We start from the raw sequence: 20,230 nt of genomic DNA, 5'->3' as shown, positions 1-20,230 counted from the left end.
ATAACCTCATGATGCACATATTAACATATCAACTTTGCTCCTGCAATTTGTGTTCAAGTTATTACCCTTTTTGTATTGTAGCAGTGTATGACCTAATATTGTTAGTGTAACCCAACCCTTAGTTTTGATGGATTGCCATGAAACTTGGTAAATATTATGGTCATCACCTGAAAATTTGCACATTATCAAGATTACTTTGCTTCTGCAATTTTTTTAAATAAAGTTCTTGCCCTTTTTGGTCTTGTAGTTGTATGACACAATTTCATGCTAGTATGCCATCTTGTTTGGTGTGTTCTTGCCAATTAAGGACAGGTGCTTTAACTTGTAAAGGTGATACCAGGACTGCCTATCAAAACAATTGAGCATGTATCCAACCAAAGACCTGCTTACTGGAAGTCAGTTCACCTCCACAGTGAGGGAGAAGATGACAGTACAATTAACAGTCCTTTTATACCTCAGTCCTGTCTTGTAGCGATTCATCAGGGTGTATCTTCATCATGATATTTTAGGTCATCATATATTGCATCATATTGCTGAAATATCGCTGTACAAATTATTAGTATGATAATATATCAATGTCATCGTACTTTAAGGTGATGTATCATAATATACATAAATTAAAGTTTGGAAAGGAATGCAAATTGAAGACCTTTATGTTTCTCCAATAAAAAGTTTTAAATATTTCTGCCTTGTTGTTTTTTTAAATATATATTATTATTATTCTGCTAACATCAGTTAACAGACTGGTTTTTCTACTGAGCAAGAGAAACACTGGTCTTAGTGGTAAGTCATCAGAATCATTTTTCAGTCAGATATGATTATGAAAAATGATAAAAACCTTATGTGTAACTTTTCTATTTTCTATTAGAGATTCAGATATGAAAGATAAGTTTTAGCTTTAATAACAGTGTGATATAGTAGCTTCCATTCCCATAATGCTTTTCTAAAATCATAATGGCAGATGAGATCTCAGACATAATCCTCTCAGCTGTAATTTAGGCTCTCAACTGTAAATGTTTTGGCTTTCACCTCTCTTTACATGCTGAAGGTCAACAACACTAGACACAATTACAGACTCTTCATACAGTAAGGACAATTCACTTAGGTGCCATTGTTATCAATTGGACCAATCAAATCTGCTGTTGGAGTAGTTACTTGGTGTTATAAATTGGACCAATCAAATCCATTATTAGGATAGTTACTCATTGCTATGAATTGGACCAATCAAATCTGCTCTTAGGATAGTTACTCATTGCTACGAATTGGACCAATCAAATCTGCTCTTAAGTTATTCTTTAAGTGATTATTTTTGTAATGTTTTCTTTCCAGGTTAGTAAGATAAGCTTGGTAGATCTGGCAGGAAGTGAAAGAGCCAATTCCACAGGAGCTAAAGGGGATAGACTGAAAGAGGGAGCAAACATCAACAAGTCCCTTACAACACTGGGAAAAGTTATATCAGCTCTTGCTGAAATGGTGCGTGTATGCTACCCTAGTATAAGTGTTAGAATTGTTGAAATAAACATTTCTGGCTGTAATGTTTTCTAACTTGATATCAGTTCTACAGAGCTTTTGAAAATGGAATATTTTACTTAAGTTTATGTCCTACAGCTTTTTACATATTTTCTTGTTTTTTGCAATTTACTGAAACTATATTTTTTAATAAAGCAATGTTTCTTCTAATATATTGAGATATTTCCTGATTAAATTATGTTCTCTAATAAACTAAAGAAAAATAGTTGAAATTCTTGTGGAAAATACAAGATCCATGTGCGATTTTCAGTAGTTTCTGTAGTTACTGTAGTTTTTATTATAAAATATTTTTAATTGTTGCCAGTTGTTCAATATTGAAAGCTTGATTGTACTCATGAAATGTTTGCCTTTCATTTTAAAAAAAAAATTACAAAATTACATCTTCAATATCTTTTGCCTACACTCATAAAAATTGGCAAGTGGGTACAAGATGGTATGTGAATGTATATTAAGGAGGGTAACTCTACCATAGCAAAGCTAGGTTAATGTAACCCAATTTTCATGGTGCAGTGACTGATTCAGCTGTCCTTTCAATACATTCTGAATATCTTGGGCTCTAATTCACCTACACTGATTAAATTGGTTACATGATCGTGGTGAAACTAAGTCAGCAATACCAAAACTAACTTAAAGTCAGCATGATCCAGTTTTCAGAAGTGACTTTTGAATCTTTATTTATTTATTTGTCACTCCCATATCGGTTACTACACATGTGCTGCTGTTATCCAGGGGATTTATGTTTAAAAGTAATCATCTTGTTTAGTATTTAGTTATTTAATGTAATATAAATTATTTTATGCCACAACTTCTATAAAATTTAAAGCCGGCAGTACAATTTCCATGTTTCAAAATTATATAGGTATAAAAATAAATAACTCGGCTAACATGAGGTGTTAATTGTTATCATTGTTAATGTTGTGTCATCTTTTTCAAGTAATGTCTCATAAATAAGTTATCCATATTATTTTGTTCTTTTAAAGAGTGCAAATGATTTGGTAATACACGTGTAATTTGTAAACTGGCATGCTTGATGTTGTTTAAGAGAGATTTGTGATAAATATACATGTAATTTAGGCCTTGTTTTATTTTTCACCTTAGGTTCTTTAATAACCATATAAAGTGTTGCTATTCTTTTATTTTCATTGTTCTGCTGTCATAAAGACAAAATACATTCCTCTTTATTATGAGAAGCTGGTACTTGCATGGCAATGTTAACATCTGTCCCTTGTGAACTCCTGAAATATGTTGTGAACTCTATGAAATCCACTGTGAACTCTATGAAATCCACTGCGAACTTGTGGCCATTAGTTTACTGAGTCTGCCTTGGCAGGAGATTGACACTGCATTCAAATCTATACATATATCCTTCTTTATGTCTGTCCACATCCCAGATTAACCTCAGTGTTAGAGTTTCTATTGTGATCAGTTTCTCAAGTAAAATTGGCCACAGGGTCATATGTGGATCCATCTTGATGGAGTACAGCACCATTTTACTCAAAACTTGGGGTTGGATTTGACATGCAGGTCATAGTCAGCTTTGTGTATCGCTCTAGATCTGTGGTTCTCAACTTATTTTCTACAATGACCACACTTGCGGCTCTGGATGTATTATGTGGGCCGCATCCACACAACTTACCTTCTTGAATCCATTTAAAAAATGATGAACAGGATATCATGTGGGCTGCAGGAGCGTGCTGATGGGGCCACAGGTTGAGAACCATTGCTCTAGATAATAGACAAATTACTGCCAGAGTTTGACATTAGTTTTTTCATTTTACTACTGACAGTAGTTCTTCAGTAAATCATAAATATGTTTGAGTTGACATCTTGACCAAGTAGCGCATGCCTTTTTTGCTTATACCATCCCACCCCCACCTCTTTTTTTTTGTCCTCCAAATGTATAAAGTAATTTATTTTCTAATTTTTGAAATAACAGCTTTTGTTATCCAAATTTTGGGCTGTATTCAGTAAGGATAGCATTATACACTGTTAGTGTGAAAAAGAACTTGACTTTTGTACTTCAGTGGAATTTCACCATATTGGATAAATGCTCACATCGAGCTGGCATATCATCATTGTCTGTAGCAAACACATATTTAGCCAATATCTTTAAGCAAATGGACCTGAACACTCAAATGGCATTTAAGGCAAAGAACCATGTATCTAGGTTACAGCAGCTCAGTTTTCAGATCAAGTTCTATGTTGTTCAGGGAGTAAAACAACAATGAAACAAAATTTTCATGCAATTCTCACAGCAAGCAATCTCTCATCTGTTAGCCGATGCCATTTAGTTACCACACTGTCAGATTTTTTAGCTTTAGCCTTTCTAAATGCAGCCCTGCTTATTTCAGATAATTAAATTTTGCCTTACGATCAAGCATATATTGTTGTTACATTTGTCTGATTATCCAAACTGCCAGTCATCCAAACCATTTGCTTATTTACCCTCAGTGATTTTGGATTATCAAAGTTAGTTTGTATACTATACATCACACAGTGATTTTGGATTATCAAAGTTAGTTTGTATACTGTACATCACACAGTTTTCACTTGCGTATTCATTCCTGAAATCTAAGGATGTAAATTTTATTTGTAAAAAAGGAATGTGCATGATGTCAGTAAGCTGATTGTTAAACTGTTCAATCACAAACATACCGAATTTACAAATCTTTTTCATAGCTAAAATGTTATATAGAATTTACAGTATAACTTTCTTATTTGTAATTAGGCTATTACTTCTATTTATTTGGTTTCATAGTGTTGATAAACATTATAGATGGTTGTAAGGAATGAAATTCACCGATTTTGGCACAGTGGCACAAATATTAAAGATGATGGTGAACCACATTTACCAATATTGCACAAAGAATATTATAGAAGTAAATTTATACAGTATGTATCATTTGTAAATCATAGTAATATGGTATATTATGTGATATTATTATAATATGGTATATTATGTTATAGTTAGATGTTATGTTAAAATAATATGGTATATTATTTTATATTATATTAATATGGTGTATTATGTTTCAGCAAAATGGCATATTATAATAATATGGTATATTATATTATAGTAATATGGTATGTTATGAGATTGTTGGTTGTGAAGTTTAGAGAAGTCACTGTAAAGTTCATTGAAAAAGTATTAGAAACCCATACCCAAAAAATAATTGTTTCACCCCCAACCCCAAACAGTTACAGATTCGTTTTATATCATTTAAACTTTCTCGTATTAAACTTTCAGATCGTTTATAGTTAATGAAATAGATTTGTTCTCATAGATTTTTAAAAAATAATTTGTCTCAAGAAAAAGTACATTTTGAGATTATACTATTGAAATATACACAGGGTATTTTTGAGGAATGACCATATTTTATGTATTTTCACATGATTTGGCTTGGAATGGAGGGGATCTCTATTCTGCATGTCCAGTCCATGAGTTGACAGAATAACAGTGGCTATTCCTTAGTGTATTTGAAAATTTAAGTAAATGTTTCCATTTGATTGTGAAAATTCTTAAGATTTAGATGAATGTATGGAATTCTAAAATATGCAACAGCTGACTGATCATATGTAACTGAAGGATGGCAATTAGTCATTTACTACGCTTAGAATGACATATTTCAGTTTTAATACATGTCAGAATCGATTATGTTCATGAATTTAAAAAACATGAATGAGTGCACAAAACAAAATCTAATGGATACCACCTGGAATAAATATTTGGAAAATGTTTCACATATATATAGGCACAGTTATTTACATGACCTGTTAAATTTTTCATGAATCAGAACAGAACATGGGTTTATTACAATATTTGTAATTGCTAAAAATACATTGAGAAAGAACTTGTGATGTCCCATTTATACCGAGCTTGTTATCAAAGAGAAAAAGTTTCATTAGAAAATGATGCAGATGTCACTAAATTTTTCCACCTAAAGTTTCATCTTTGTTTCAATTTTGTGCAAAAGTGCTATAATGAAGAACGATTATTTATTTATTTAACATATATACTCACTTATGAGTTCAACTACAAACATCAAAGACCCAGATCTGCCATTGGATAATGTGCCAGCAGATCAGTGTCTGTGTTGTATGTTCTAATCATTGTTCATAGCAAACTTCTTATACCCTATCTGCTAGCAGACCTGGGTTGACACCAGATCTGGGTCCATACAGTTTCTTCTAAACTTGACTTATAAGTGAATATATATGGTATATGTGTATTGACCTTCACCTTTATGAATAACTGATTTTTAGTTTGTGAAGTTTTCCAGAATTGTCCAAATGATTTCACAAGTTACACACTTGATCTACATACTTGAAATTATAATCCTTTTTAAAAGATAGAATGTGATGGTCGTTGGTACTTCTGTGTATTTTACACGTGCTTGATTTTTCACCTTTGATCATATTTTTAATGTAATCTTTTCAAAATGTAATGAAAAATTACTATAAAATGCAAATATATCTCTGTGGACAGAAAAAGAAGAAAAAAGGTGGTGACTTCATCCCGTACAGAGACTCTGTACTGACATGGTTACTTCGAGAGAATCTGGGTAAGTTCATACACATGGTCATATTTGTTAATTGATGAGTATTACTTGGAATATACCTGTTGTAAAAAAAGATAAAATTTTTAGTTTTAGTTTATCATGTTTAAAAAAAAAATCCACAATATTTTTTTTAAACACAAGGTATATGTAAGTACTCTTTAAAAATCAGAACTACCCAGATACAGTTTTGAATAATATCTGAATTTTGACAGGTACCTGTGGCCCCCCACTGCCCGAAATTAGAGTCATTTTGTGTCTTGCCTGCAAAGCTTAGGTGAGACATAGGAATCACGTTTCTAATGGCAACATGAATGTTAACTATTTGCACTTAACTCAGTATCACTGACACTGACATTGTTGTACATACAGTCATGAAAACTTTAATCGTATCATCGTTTTGGAGAGTGCTAAGAGAGCGCTCACCAGTATGTACTTTTGAGAGAGTGACGTATGTAAGGTGAAGTTGTTTGCATTTGGAAATTTTTCTGCAATCTGTGAATTTAGGGACCCAGTGAGCAATAATATTCCTTGGAAACAAATGGACTTTTTCTCCAATCCATGAATTAAAGGAACCAATGATCAGTGTTATTCCTTGGAAAGAATAAGGCTTTTTCTCCAATGAATCCAGATAAATACTGGTAAATAATAATTAATTTTCTGTTCAAAAAACACCATTGAGATTCCATAAAGATCCAGAAAAAATGAAAAACTCTTGTTCATTTCAGGAGGTAACTCAAAGACAGCCATGATTGCTGCATTAAGTCCTGCTGATATAAACTTTGATGAGACACTCAGCACCCTCAGGTAATGTACATCTTCTGTTTGGTCCTACCTGTATAAAAACATTATTTTTCTGAAAACTGTTGACTCGTATATGTAATTAATATAGTCAAGCCTGTGTTTAAAGACCACACAGGGCACAAGCTAAATCTTATCTTTTCTGACCAGGAGCTTTTACATTTAGGAAAACATGCACAGATTTATTTTTCTGGGTCTAGGGGGCCCTGCTTTTAAAGGATTATATTGATAAAGGGTTATTTTCCCCCTCCCCCAATTTTTTAATAGGATGTTGCCATGTAAACAGATAAAAGAAAACATTAAACTTTTCTAACCTTTCCATGTCTTTTTCATTCTATAAATTATTGAACATATTGACAAATATATTTTTATATGCCTGCCATATTATGTTTGGATGTTGTCTGGCCATCCTTCCATGTGCAACCTGTTCTTGGAATTTCATATCTGGTTGGCACTTTGAATTCAAACAATGATCATAAACATAGTGAATGGGCAGTTAACTACCAAAAGTGTTGATTACCAGTAGACTACATGATGACTGAAAGAATTAATGGCATAAACTAACCTGTTTTTTTTATAGATATGCAGACAGAGCCAAGCAAATTATGTGCAAGGCTGTGGTTAATGAGGATCCAAATGCACGGCTGATCCGAGAACTGAAGGAGGAAGTATCCAAACTCAGGGAACTGCTTGCACAGGAAGGAATAGAGATTGGAGAAGGTATGTAAAGGATGGGCTTAAAGCTTTATTAAAAACAGGCTTAGATATACCCAAAGGGCTGCCATTTTTAATTAAAATGTCTGTTGTCAATATAAGATCATTTGTAGAAGCATGGATCTTCTATTGGTCATGGATCCCGTTTCATTTAAACAGAAGCAATTCTGCCAATGGTTGAACAAAAATACAGGTTAAAGATCATGTGTCACACATGCCATTTTATAGCTGAAATCATCTACTTGTGAAATTTCAAGATTTTTTATTAATTTAAGAAACAACAGCATTTTTACATGTGCTGTCCACACATATAAAAAAGAGTCACAACCAATCAGCTGGCAAGTGTGGATGATTTATCAGTAAAGCAGCCAGTACGAAAGTGCAATGATGTGTGCTGAGTTAATCCAATAAGAATTGTTAATTAACAACTAATGTGTACACAACAAGCTGTGGATTGATTACCTTATTGTTGTAATTTGGAGAGTTTAAGGCCAAGGGGGGCATTTATTGAGGTGATGTAAAAAATAAAAGGATCAAAGGTGGTCCATGATAGCTTGCAAGTCTATCATTTAGTATTAGCCAACCTTTGATGTATGTGAGATAAAAAGTGGAGACTGACCAAAAAATTATTTTGGCTGAAATATTTGCATGATCTTTTATCTTGTTTAATTGTTATTGTGCGTTTTTTCAAGAAGTTTTTTTTTATTGGAAGGATTATCTTTCTTTGGTCAGTTCATGTCAGAATGCCAAAATGTGCACGTTCTTCCAATGCTAAAATACCTTTGTTTAAAAAGTATTACAAGAAGTTCATCAATGCTTATAAATAAAAGTTTATCTAGTTGGTGCAGGCAAGTTGCAAAGGTCCAAAGTTTGCTTTTTATGTTTTATGCAAAGTTGATTATTGGATAGTGTTTGAGGGAAAAATCTGATCACAAGACATCATTGCATAGGAGAAGTCTGACAAAAAGCATTATGGCTTTAAATGTTTTTAAATTTGTACACACGATGCCAATGCACAGTTGGCTGCCATTACGAAAATGAGAAAATCCCTTTAAATTACTTTATATTAAGTACTAATCAAGAGAATGTGGCTAAATTTCACAGGAATAGTGACCTTCACTTTTTATACAGGTAGTATAATGCCTATCAAATCACTGCTGTTACTCTTCAACACGTCACCGATGAACAGAATTTTATAAAAATAGAAAGAAACTTTGAAACTATTTCATAATATGTGCCATCAACAGTATTGCTGGAAATTTCCACAGAAAACTTCGTACTGACCCATATTACTATGCCTTCTGCTCTTGATTTTGTTTGTTAGGCAGATGATAACCAGATTAGCAATTTCAGGCCCACTTGGGACCCTTGTTCCCTTGTTTGTGGAAGAACATACTTGGCATTAGACCAACAGGGCAGGTGAATGATACTTTTGCAGCTTATGTTATTGCCTCATCTTGTAATAGCTAGCAATTTTACTATTTTTAAGTATAAATCAATAACATAAAATATAGTTCCCCACGTTATTATTGATAACAGTATTATAAATATAGATCAGAGAACAGTATGACAGGGAAGTGAACTGTTACCTCATGTTTTATTTTACCAGGCTTACATGGTATATTAGAGAGTAACAAAGGTACAAGATCCAGAAAGAGTTCAGTCACAATAGAGGGTGGGGAAGATGCTATAGAGAGGCTGAAAATGTCAGAGAAACTCATTGCTGAGCTGAATGAATCCTGGGAAGAAAAGCTGAGGAAGACTGAAGAAATTAGAAAAGAAAGGTAATTATTATTACCATGCTTCAACAGGGTTTGTTGTGATATCCTCTATTGGTCCATTGCTGCATCTTCTAAATTGCTATGGGAATTTCCTCCATTGGTCCATTGCTGCATCTCCTAAATTGTTATGGGAATTCACAAAACTTTGTAGTTATATGGACCTTGGGGTAGGCTTCCATCCCTGGGATAGGTCAAAGATCAAAAGCACAAAGATTTCAGTTTAAATTCCATTTTAAAATAATTTCTGACTAAATGTTCTACATGCAGTTGTAGCAGAAATATATTTGTGACAGATTTTGCATTGTGACCCACCTTTCACTTGGGGGTTGAGGGGTTGGAGGTGGGATTGGAACATGCAATATAAGCTGGACGATTTTTTCAATCCATTGCAGTTGTTTTAATCATTAACTTATGATTTTTGCATGGAATTCTTCAGTTGAATAGATCCGTCTGACCTCAGATTCATTCCACTATTGCTTGAAAGTTGTTGTTAATGTTTATTGTCAGCAGTTAAAGTTGCAACAGCTGAACCATTGCATCCATTAACAGCCCAGAATCTACTTATCGTAAACTATTTCTGTTTAGCCGCCCTTGAAAATTCCTTAATTTTCATGCATAACCTCATTAGACAGTTTCATAAAAGGGCAAAAATAATCAGAATCTTTCCTTTGATGTACTAAATGGCCATGCTATTAATACATGTCACATGGACTATACCTATCTTAAACTGGTATTACTTCAGGTTATCCAACATAAAATGGTCCCATTTTCTCTGCCTCATTATGTAACCATTCACTTTAGATAACTTAATTTGAGTGATGTATCAATGTGTTAACTAGTTCACTGATTTTTAAATAGCAGTTATTGGGGGGAAAAAATAGGTGAACTGAAGTTTGATATTCTTTAAGTGTATTGCTATTCTCTCTTATAGGGAGGCTGTGTTAGCAGAAATGGGTGTTGCATTGAAAGAAGACGGAGGAACAATAGGAGTTTTTTCTCCCAAAAAGGTTTAAAATTTATTCTCTTCATCTTGTTTTGTTAAAAGATCTGTTTAACACAGAACTTGCTATCCTTTAGGCTTTGAACAACTAAGTTATTACCATAAAACATTTTTTCTTTAATATCATAAAATTTCATAGTCTAAGTACTTACCTACATATCAAGTATATTGAATATGTGCATTCCTGCAATTTGTCACGATAATACATTTCAGTATATTGTTCTTTTTTTTCTCTATTCACATTTCTGTCTCATTGTATGATCCGATTACATTCTTTGATCACCACGACCTTATTTTGAGGCTGTAGTTGAGCATAGCTTAAGGAAAACTTTATTGAAATAGAAACCGGTTATTTGATTCAGGTTAGTGTCTGGCTTGAATATGAATGAGAAATTAGAATCAGGAAGTTACATTTGGAAAATCCATGGAGTCATTGTATTGCACAGTTATTGAATAATTGCTCTTGAATTAGATTATGTTTACATTTTGTACAATTGTTTTATGTATGTAGACTCCCCATCTTGTCAACCTGAATGAAGACCCATTGATGTCAGAATGTTTGATATACTACATTAAAGACGGAATCACGAGGTAAGATAAGTTTCCATGTCACTTGACTACTTTCCAGCATTTTCAGAAGTTTCATAAGCTTATTTAATATCGATAATAAATTGTTGAAAGATGAACACTGAATACATTCAGTGATAACTTGGGGGTATGCACCATTTGGCTTACAGAACCATTTATTGCATGATTATTAAATGTTATTTGTTTCATATACAGGTTTAAAATGTGCTACACAAAGTCAAGAATAAGTAGTGATTGTGAAGCAACTGGGGCAGATCCTCTACAACAGTACTAATTTACTTCAACATATTCTACAAAACCTACATTCAGTTTTGTTCCTCAGTGAATGACATGAAACAGGAACTATTAATGTACCCATTGTAGCAGTTTTAAATTTTAATCACAGAATTATGTGATTAACTAGTAGGCAAGATACTTGATAATGGTTTCAGACCAGTAATTCATTTTCCATAGACCTCAGTATTAGCATTTGAGAAAATGAAAATGTTTTGCACAATATGTATACGCCTTGATTCAAGTTGGCACAAGCATTCTGAGTGATCAGAATTGGTTGCTTTGCTGCACTTTTCAACATATGTGTCCCAAAAGTGGGGATACATTCAAGATAAATGTCCCCAAAGTGGGATACATTTATGATGAACACCTCAAAAGTGGGATACTACCAAGATAAATGTCCCCAAAGTGGGGATACATTCAAGATAAATGTCCCCAAAGTGGGATACATTTATTATGAACATCTCAAAAGTGGGATACTACAAAGATAAATGTCCCAAAAGTGGGATATGTTCAATATAATTGTCCCAAAAGTGGGATATGTTCAAGATAATTGTCCCAAAAGTGGGATACATTCAAGATAAATGTCCCAAAAGTGGGATACATTCAAGATAAATGTCCCAAAAGTGGGATACATTCAAGATAAATGTCCCAAAAGTGGGATACAGATAAAAGCTACCTGAATCAGCATTAGAGTCACACTAGGTACCAAATGGCAATTTTGACTTGCTGGAAAAGTTTGAATCTTGTGAATGCACATACAGAATCTATGGAGAACATGAAAGAACTGTTAAAAATAATAAGCTATGTTAAAAAGAACACTATACTAGTAACACTCCAGAAAAGCAAACATATCTCACAGTTGCAGTTTTCTTGGAATTGTTGAATTTGTGCACATTTTGGCATCATTTGTAGTTGGTAGTTTTAAAATATCTATTTCCCAAAAACTTTTTCTGTCCTCCCTTTTCTTAAAATACATAAACCCAAGGATTCTGCACCAAACTTGAGTACTTTGATAATGTCTTGTGTTAGTTGAGTTATGGGAGTAGTAAGTGTATGATGTCAACCAAGGAAGGTAATCAGTGATATTTATATTGACCTGTGGAAAGTGTGAATTGCTGGAAATTTTGATTTTGCATGCCGTTGACATACTGTCCACTCTTTTCAATTTTCCATGAACAGTTGAAAATGCAATTTTTCAAAATAGAATTTTCAATGAAAAAAATTCTAAAACTTGGTTTGGAAAGGTGCGCATAATAAAATGTTTTGGAAAGAGGAATGGTGTGTTCATCTTTTCTTTTCATTTATGATTGAAATGTAATATACAACAGGCACATAGCCAGTATAGCTCATACCACTGGTTTCCTTTATGTCAACATCAGTGTTAACATGTGAGAAAATAAAACAGAATTTTGTACAAAACACGTGTACTTTTTGATTGAATTAGTACAAATATTCTGAACTATCAAAATGGGTTGCTTGATGGCATTTTCTCAAGATAAAATTTGCAGAAGCAGAATATTGATAAAAGCTACCTAGATGTGCAGTCTTGCACTAGAAAGGCATATAATAATTTTGGCCTGTTCATGCAGAAGAAGAAGAACTTACACGTCTTGGAAAATTATAGCAAATATTGATCTTACAACCAGTGTCCTGATCAAAAAGTATTATGTATTTGGTGTTCAAGACTGATACCCAGTTAAGAATTAGTGGTCAGAGTCCTAACTTGAGAACTGACTTCTCAAAAAAACTGTATGTTCTACCCATTATATGTACTATAATTTTTCTTTAAAATTGGCAATCTTTTTCCTTAAAAAAAGCCATGGTGATTGAAAGAGGAATTTGAAGTATATAGTGAAAATTTCATGAAAATTGGACAAAAGATGTAATGATCTGAAAATTGTACATGTTTTAAAGTAAAAAACGTGTACATGACAGTCTGAACTCTGTCATGGCAGCCAGACAAACCTAAATTCATGGAGTCTGATTTGCTAAGCACTCATGCCTAATTGGGTGATTGGATGGATCAGCAGGCCATTTTAGTAATCTCAAAGGTGATTAGTGACTAAAGTTTGGTTGTGAAATAAATGACTTTTTCTTCCTGCAGGGTTGGACGAGCAGATGCAAGCAAGCAGCAGGATATACAGTTGATTGGAACTTACATCAAGGAGGAACACTGTTACTTTGAAAATGATGATGGTGAGCTTCATCTTTTAACTCCTTTTTATTTGAATTGAGTTCTGTCAATAAATACTGTGAAACGTAACTCCATTTAATCAGTGAAATTGAAATACGTGGCAAATGACCTGCTCAGTTGCTGCATACAAATGTCTCCTGCCTGACACCTTAAGACTTGACAACTGAAATCTGTAACAAAATATCAGGTCCAGCAATAGTTAGATTTCTAGGTTTTACTGTGTCAGTCTTGACTTTTTTGTTTGAACTTTTAAAGACCATTTAAGTGTAAGTGACCCTTAATTTGATTTCTTAATTAGTCGGTCACGATAATGAACAATTTGGGATCCATACAAATCATTCAACATAGCCAAGTATTTGTTAATGGATAGTATTTGTATAGGTACTGTTATGGAGTCCAATGTGGGTATTAAATTATATAAACGAATGTTATGGGGTCCAATAGGGGGTTAAATTATATCATTGAATGTTTGGTGTCAACTGAGGGTGTCAATTATAACAGCGAATGGTTGGGGTCACTGAGGGTGTTAATCATATCATTGAATGTTTGGGGTACAATGTGCATGTTAATTATATTGTTGAATGTTTGGGATCCAATATGGGTGTTAATTATATCAGTGAATTTTTAATAGAGAGGTTCACTATGCATAAGTCATGTTTCTTCAGAAGATATATTACTCGACTATAATGTTTGGAATACATCCCCTACATTACAAATTATAATGCTTAGAATATACCCCCTACATTGCAAACTACAATGTTTGGAATACATCCCCTACAGCAGCCAATGTGGGTATGTGAGAAAGCTTGCCAGTAGCTTCTCGTGGGTTGGTGGTTCTTTCCCGGGTTTTCCCGGGTTCTTCCTGCATCATTTATACTGGCCACCATGTATAGCCTATCTTGTGCTGAAAAATGGTGTTAAACCCAACAACAACAACAACAACAAATTATAATGTTTGGAATACATCCCCAACATTACAAATTATAATAGGGGCCCCAAGTGACCGAGTGGTCTAAAGCGCTCTCCGTTATTGATCACTGCCATCTCACCTCTGTCTGCATGGGTTCAAGTCTCAGATTCGGCTAATGTGGGTATGTGAGAAAGCTTGCCAGTAGCTTCTCGTGGGTTGGTGGTTCTTTCCGGGGTTTTCCAGGGTTCTTCCTCCACCATTAATACTGGCTGCCATGTATAGCCTATCGTGTGCTAAAAAATGGCATTAAACGCTATAACAACAACAACAAATTATAATGTTTAGAATACATCCCCATTATTGCAAATCACAATGTTTGGAATGCATCCCCTACATTGCAAATCACAATGTTTAGAATACATCCCCTACATTACAATTCACAATGTTTAGAATACATCCCCTACATCACAAATCACAGTGTTTGGAATACATCCCCTACATCACAAATCACAATGTTTGGAATACATCCCCTACATCACAAATCACAATGTTTGGAATACATCCCCTACATCACAAATCACAGTGTTTGGAATACATCCCCTACATTGCAAATCACAATGTTTGGAATACATCCCCTACATCACAAATCACAGTGCTTGGAATACATGTTCTATATCACAAATCACAGTGTTTGGAATACATCCCCTACATTACAAATCACAGTGTTTGGAATACATGTCCTATATCACAAATCACAATGCTTGGAATACATCCCCTGTAAGAAGCTAACTGGGTTGGATTTCAGATTTATAACAGAATGCTTTTGATGGGGATACAAATACAATGTTTAAGGATGAATGACTTGAATGGGGAAAGAATTATGATTAATATGTGCGTGTATAAGATCCAAATATTGGACAAATTAACATAATCCACATGAACCTAATAATGCAACAAATGAAAATACAAATAAATGACCTTGCACAGGACAAAGGTGGTTGATTCACAGTGACTTCACACAACGAAAAGAATGATGTATTTCACTCAAATAGTAAAAATTAATTCACTCAGATAGTGAAAAATGGAGTATTTTACTCAAATAGTAAAATGATGAAAATAAAGTGACAGATATCATACAAAAAATCTTTACAATCCCAAAACACTGGGTACTACAAACCCCAAAATTAGCCCATGGCTAAAAGATTACATGTATGGAGTTACACACTCCATCACCAGCACACTTTGCTACCAGTCACGCTGGTCAATCAAGCAGTCAGTATTCCAGTTAGTCACTGACCACCATTCAATTCCTTGCTCAGTCAAGCAGTCAGTGCCCAGCAACACCCGATCACCTGCTACTCAACCAGCAACACTGTTCACTTAGCACTGGTTCAGCTTTACAGCTGCTATGGTCAACTTCTATGGTTAGATCTACAGCTGGTACCACGTCGACTCCGATCAATTCTACAGTTGAAGATGTGCAAGTCCTTAAGTAGACTGCTCACTGATTAGACGTTCCGTAATGTCAAGATTTAGTCTTACGGTGAGGCATTTATGCACAGACAATGCAGCCATACATCATCTGTGTGCTGGAAGTATTCATTTTTTCCCATTGAAAGCACTTCACACATACGGCATAGGATGAACCGAACTTGCCGTTTCAAAATATTGTACAATATACATAAATCACCCTCGAGTATCATTGTACACAAAGAAACGAAACCCATGTACATGTATCTAATAAATAAAGGGATTTATACAATTCCCTGACATCCCATACATTACAATACATCCTGTTTAGAGCGTCCACCTCGGATGCGGGAGGTCGTGGTTTTGAACCCTGGCCGAGTCATACCAAAGACGTATAAAAATGGTACTACCAGCTGCCTCGTTAGGCACTCAATATTAAGAGGTTAGTGTTAGGACTGGTTGGCCTGGTGTCAGGATAATGTGACTGGGTGGGACATCTTGCTACATGTCTGTGGCATGATGCCCCAGTGCTAGACATCAATATAAACTGCCACACTGCAGACATGACTGAAAAATTGTTAAAGCTACGTTAAAAATTCTAATCACACACACACACACACACAGTACATCCCGTACATTACAATGCATCCCCTACATTACAGAACACAATGTTTAGAATACATCCCCTACATTGCAATTCACAATGTTTAGAATACATCCCCTACATTGCAATTCACAATGTTTGGAATACATCCCCTACATTACAATTCACAATGTTTGGAATACATCCCCTACATTGCAATTCACAATGTTTAGAATACATCCCCTACATTGCAAATCACAATGTTTAGAATACATCCCCTACATTACAATTCACAATGTTTAGAATACATCCCTACATTACAATTCACAATGTTTAGAATACATCCCCTACATTGCAATTCACAATGTTTAGAATACATCCCCTACATTGCAATTCACAATGTTTGGAATACATCCCCTACATTACAATTCACAATGTTTGGAATACATCCCCTACATTACAAATTATAATGTTTAGAATACATCCCCTACATTGCAAATCACAATGTTTAGAATACATCCCCTACATTACAATTCACAATGTTTAGAATACATCCCCTACATTACAGTTCACAATGTTTAGAATACATCCCCTACATTGCAAATCACAATGTTTAGAATACATCCCCTACATTACAATTCACAATGTTTAGAATACATCCCCTACATTACAGTTCACAATGTTTAGAATATATCCCCTACATTACAAATTATAATGTTTAGAATACATCCCCTACATTGCAAATCACAGTGTTTAGAATACATCCCCTACATTACAATTCACAATGTTTAGAATACATCCCCTACATTACAGTTCACAATGTTTAGAATATATCCCCTACATTACAAATTATAATGTTTAGAATACATCCCCTACATTGCAAATCACAATGTTTAGAATACATCCCCTATATCACAAATCACAATGTTTGGAATACATCCCCTACATTACAATTCACAATGTTTAGAACACATCCCCTACATTACAGTTCACAATGTTTAGAATACATCCCCTACATTACAAATTATAATGTTTAGAATACATCCCCTACATTGCAAATCACAATGTTTAGAATACATCCCCTATATCACAAATCACAATGTTTGGAATACATCCCCTTCATTACAATTCACAATGTTTAGAATACATCCCTTTCATTACAATTCACAATGTTTAGAATACATCCCCTACATTACAAATCACAATGTTTAGAATACATCCCCTACATTGCAAATCACAATGTTTAGAATACATCCCCTACATTACAAATCACAATGTTTGGAATACATCCCCTACATTACAATTCACAATGTTTAGAATACATCCACTATATCACAAATCACAATGTTTGGAATACATCCCCTACATTACAATTCACAGTGTTTGGAATACATCCCTATATCACAAATCACAATGTTTGGAATACATCCCCTACATTACAATTCACAATGTTCGGAATACATCCCCTACATTACAATTCACAATGTTTGGAATACATCCCCTACATTACAAATCACAATGTTTGGAATACATCCCCTACATTACAAATCACAATGTTTGGAATTCATCCTCTTCTATACAACTCATAATGTTTGGTTTGCAATTTATATACATGTGGTCATTATATGCAGACGAAAGTTATAGCACTTTATCTTTAATTATTGAATGACATGCAAAAACGTAAATCAAGATCCTTTTCATGTTTCTTCTAGGTAAAGTTGTATTGCACCCATGTCAGGGAGCCCTTTGTTATATGAATGGGAAACAGATCACAGAACCAACAGAGATTAAGATTGGAGCCAGACTTATCCTGGGAAAAAACCATGTCTTCAGGTTTAACCATCCTGTGCAAGGTTAGTCATAAAGCATCTTTGTGCATAACTGATCTTGAATGCAAACAATAGTCTCTATATTTTGTCACCCAAAGAGAAAGAGCATTGTCCACAAACGTTTTTGATAGGCTGAAATCACACATCATCTCTGAATCTGTTGTCAATCAGAACAAAGATGGTAAAACAAGCAGAACATAACAAAACATGCAGATGACTTGTTTTGGAGAATTCCAAGCATTTGGGCAACATCTGATAATATACTTTTAGTGTTTAAGCAAACATCCAATAGCAGGTTGCCGAAACATAACCATGTATTATGTATGGTGATCTTGTGTCTTTGGTTCGTCATATGTCCTTTCATCAAGTTCTATTCTTTGATTACTATCATATTGATTTACTTCGTCATCATAATGTATTAAGTCATAGTGAGAAGGGTTTTAAGCAGAGAAAAACTAGTCAAGGTCTTTATTTCTCACTCTTATTCAAATAAACCTTGGCATTAATGGTTATAAAGAACTAGAGGCCTTAATACAACACTGTTAAAGGTCATTTAGAACTGGAGGTCTAAATACAACACTGTTAAAATCATTTAGAAATGGAGGTCTAAATACAACTGTTAAAAGTCATTTAGAGCTAGAGGTCTAAATACAACACTGTTAAATGTCATTTAGAACTAGATGTCTAAATACAAAACTGTTAAAGGTCATTTAGAACTTGAGGTCTAAATACAACACTGTTAAAGGTCATTTAGAGCTAGAGGTCTAAATACAACACTGTTAAATGTCATTTAGAACTAGATGATTGTCTAAATACAATACTGTTAAAGGTCATTTAGATCTTGAGGTCTAAATACAACACTGTTAAAGGTCATTTAGAACTTGAGGTCTAAATATAACACTGTTAAGGTCATTTATAACTTGAGGTCTAAATACAACACTGTTAAGGTCATTTATAACTTGAGGTCTAAATACAACACTTAAAATAAATATTACCCTTACTTTTATGGAACTTTATATAAATGTATCAAAATGGTGATTTGATGATCCATGAATGCTTTAATAAGGTTTTATAATAACCAGTATTTGAGCCTTCTATCTTTAACTTGTGATTAAATCATTAACCATGGACACTTATGTAAGGTGTTATGATAACTTATCAATGATCCGTCTATCCTTAACTGGATAGTTTTGTAAGGTGTTATGATAATCTATCAATGACCCTTCTGTCCTTAACCTTGGATACTTTTGTAAGGTGTTATGATAACCTATCAATGACCCTTCTATCCTTAACCTTGGATACTTTTGTAAGGTGTTATGATAATCTATCAATGACCCTTCTGTCCTTAACCTTGGATACTTTTGCAAGGTGTTATGATAATCTATCAATGATCCTTCTATCCTTAACCTTGGATACTTTTGCAAGGTGTTATGATAACCTATCAATGATCCTTCTGTCCTTAACTGGATGCTTATATAAAGGGTTAAAATAACTAGTCAGTGGTCCTTCTATCATTAACTAGCAATTAAATAATTTTACTGGTAGATATTATCATAACTTTAATTTATCAAAAGGAATTAATAAACCATATTTTTGTATATTTTCCTCTCCTTTTCAGCAAGACAGAGTAGAGCTATTCTACTAGACTCAGCAGAATTGATAACAGGTATGTCACAAAGTTATCAAATACTACATGATTGTTGAATCAGGTTTGGATTACATAGGTAATTTTTCAAGTATCGTATATCCAGTAATGAGATAGTATTTTCTTTTTCCTTGTAGATTATCTAAACTTGGTGAAGATGAGTAAATAGCTAGGTTCAGTGAGACTGATCACTGGAAACATAATTTATATACTAGTTACATCCAATGAAATTGACTTATAAAGCGTGGCTAAAAAAGAGTACTGATCACTGGAAATTTAATTTATATACTAGCTACATCCAATGAAATTGACTTATAAAGCATGGCTGAAAAAGAGTACTGATCACTGGAAAC

General features: G+C 33.9%; 1 protein-coding gene across 1 annotated transcript in view; it reads left to right on the top strand.

The window, feature by feature from the left end:
• Window positions 1-20,230, top strand: part of LOC149782000 (kinesin-like protein unc-104) — a 196,319-nt gene that overhangs the window by 66,030 nt on the left and 110,059 nt on the right. Inside the window, exons 9-18 of the mRNA XM_089933404.1 lie at window positions 1,330-1,473; window positions 6,017-6,092; window positions 6,815-6,893; window positions 7,468-7,607; window positions 9,211-9,385; window positions 10,314-10,389; window positions 10,894-10,973; window positions 13,351-13,442; window positions 18,116-18,256; window positions 19,851-19,898. Of these exons, the coding sequence (XP_089789530.1) occupies window positions 1,330-1,473; window positions 6,017-6,092; window positions 6,815-6,893; window positions 7,468-7,607; window positions 9,211-9,385; window positions 10,314-10,389; window positions 10,894-10,973; window positions 13,351-13,442; window positions 18,116-18,256; window positions 19,851-19,898 (1,051 nt within the window). The remainder of the gene's footprint in view (window positions 1-1,329; window positions 1,474-6,016; window positions 6,093-6,814; window positions 6,894-7,467; window positions 7,608-9,210; window positions 9,386-10,313; window positions 10,390-10,893; window positions 10,974-13,350; window positions 13,443-18,115; window positions 18,257-19,850; window positions 19,899-20,230) is intronic.

This window comes from Sinohyriopsis cumingii, chromosome 15 (genome assembly GCF_028554795.1).
Source record: "Sinohyriopsis cumingii isolate HCF-2022 chromosome 15, ASM2855479v2, whole genome shotgun sequence".
In the NCBI taxonomy this organism is placed as follows: domain Eukaryota; kingdom Metazoa; phylum Mollusca; class Bivalvia; order Unionida; family Unionidae; genus Sinohyriopsis; species Sinohyriopsis cumingii.
The sequence above is the reverse complement of the archived record's forward strand: the minus strand, read 5'-3'. Positions and strand labels throughout refer to the sequence as shown.